This window comes from Montipora capricornis, chromosome 3 (genome assembly GCF_036669925.1).
Source record: "Montipora capricornis isolate CH-2021 chromosome 3, ASM3666992v2, whole genome shotgun sequence".
NCBI lineage: Eukaryota > Metazoa > Cnidaria > Anthozoa > Scleractinia > Acroporidae > Montipora > Montipora capricornis.
Window position 1 is genome coordinate 6,266,925 of NC_090885.1, and position 2,346 is coordinate 6,269,270.

General features: G+C 38.3%; 1 protein-coding gene across 1 annotated transcript in view; it reads right to left on the reverse strand.

Annotated features, from left to right (window-relative positions):
* Positions 1-814: 814 nt before the first annotated feature.
* The window catches only part of LOC138039760 (ficolin-2-like), a 15,139-nt gene continuing 13,607 nt past the window's right edge, over positions 815-2,346 (reverse strand). Inside the window, exons 4-5 of the mRNA XM_068885609.1 lie at positions 1,688-2,077; positions 815-1,074 (exon numbers count right to left, since the gene is read on the reverse strand). Coding sequence (XP_068741710.1) covers positions 815-1,074; positions 1,688-2,077 — 650 coding nt within the window. The remainder of the gene's footprint in view (positions 1,075-1,687; positions 2,078-2,346) is intronic.

Here is a 2,346-nt window from a genome sequence, read left to right on the forward strand (position 1 = left end):
AAAGTCGGCATGACAAAACCTTAGAAGGGGTCATCGAATAATTGATATAATGATATAATAGCTGAATGTTCCCCATTTCGGGTCACGTGACGAGAATACGATACGGAACATTTTGGAAAAGTTATACAAATACCGATAACTAACTGCCTGCCAACTTTTAGAGGCCCTGGACAAATGCTTTCCCTTCAAATTAAAATATGCATAATAATTAGGTCAAGCCTTAATACACTTGAGTGTGTGTGGCACATAGAAACCTTTTGCTTCATTGCAGAAAATCATCTGTGGCAAATAACTGCTGATTGTTGTAATTAAAAATGATTGCAGAATGGTGAGATTTCCTTTGGAAAAGTTTCTTCTCTATACAATGAAAGAAGGAATAGAGTGGATGCTTTCCCTTGATTACAAAACAAATTTTTATGTTCATGGTATAATTGAAGTAGAAGGCAAAGGATAAGACCGAAAGATGCTCTCGTAGGAGTCTTTAGAAATTATTTTTATTGTCTGTGAAGTATAGCAATGGGAAGACAGTTAAAATATTCATGGTCTTATACTGGGAGTTAAGGGTTCATTACCTTAACGGGAGCAAAACGAGAAACTGAGGTGATGATTGAGTTGAGCCAATCCCAACTGAGAAGAATCTTGATTGAGTCTTAGCGGCTCCTTTTTAAGAGGGAATTACTTTCGGGATTGAAACTGAGTTATCGTAAACAATGTGAACGTTTTGTTTACTTTTATTTCTGTCAAACAGCTGGATCACAAACTTCTAATGGCTTCACATGTATTAGAAAATCAGAGACTAGTGTATCAAGCTTTTTTAACCAAATGGTCTGATCTTCATTTCAGCCTTTTTAACGGAATAGTAGTGTCCTTTCCAGTGATACCAGTTGATGCCATCTGCATATGAAGAGTGTTTGCCATGGTGATAAACACCGTTGAGGTTTGAGCTGTGGCAAGCCTTATACCACCACGCACCTTTAAAAGACACTGCACAGTTCTTAGACCAAGAATCATTATCGCTGTCCTTGGTAGAAAAGGGAGCACCACCATGGCTAGATAACGAATCACCAGCAGTTCCTGAAAACATTTGGAGTATTGTAACACAGTACATGTAACTACGGATAACCAATCTCCTTCTCACAGCTCTCAATAGGAGATATTTTCTAAACAGACTTTACTTGATTCTAGACATTCCCCATTCAACTTTTTAAAGAAGTCAGAACGAAATGAAATGGGAGAGTGGTTGTAACTGAAAGTTTGAAGAGTTCGGGAAAACATAACATGAAAGTGTTGTACTTTTAACTGTTCTCTGTACCAGTACTAAGGAATCTCCATATATATTACGATATTACTGGTCGTATTTCAAATCAGCCAGCTCCTTGATCGCTTGATATTTCAATGTCAGAGTAAAAATTGTAGCGCCGTAATAAAGTCGTCGTGAATTTCCTTTTAAGCCCGAATTTTTCTGAGTGTTGCTTTCAAGACTGTGATAATCTTGAATCTGTGAAAACGAACTAACCAAAAAATTAGAACGTGAAAAAGGGGAGAACATTAATTAAAGAGAAGAGTGTCAATGAGCATAGAAAAACACTGCTCTCGTTGTCTCTCTTTTATAATGGAAGCGCTATTGCCGTGTATATCGTAGAATCTTAATTAATTGTGCAGTAGACAGGTGTATAAAATTACATACCCGAGTAAGTTCCAAGGCTCAACTTGTATTTGGCCTTTTCGCTGGTCACTGCAAACATGTCATAGGCAGCATAGGCAGTTTTGCCTTTTGTGTCTTCCAAATCAACTCGAAGCCCATTCTTCACCAGCTTGGTCAGACGATGAATCTTGTCCAGTCCCAGCCAAAACTCGCCATTCAGGTCACCAAAGCCTTGTTTATAGTCAGACCAATTGCGGTAAAAATCAACCGACCCGTCCAGTCTTTTTTGGAACACTGTCCATCCTCCACCGGCTGTTGTCTGGTCACAAAACACATCAAACGTACCTGAACCATCAGGGTCGATTGTGTAAACACTACTGATCCTTTCTCCATGTTTGTACAACTCAGCACAGTTCCTCCTGACTGTTTGAATAATTAACATTGTTAATTCGTTACGTGTTATTCTTTACAATAAAACTCGAGCTTCCGTAAAAGGCCTTTTTTAAGGATTTTAGGCAATTAACTTAACCCTCTGACGTATCGCTTCTCTTACGTATGTTCGCGATTTACTCCACTCCCTTAAATAAGTTTCTGCACTTACTAAACCCGGGGCGAATTCATCATAATGATTAATAATTAATGAAGGTTTTTTCTGGCGTTGGCTTTTACTAAAGCACATTGGTAGGTGCTTGGTGTATATT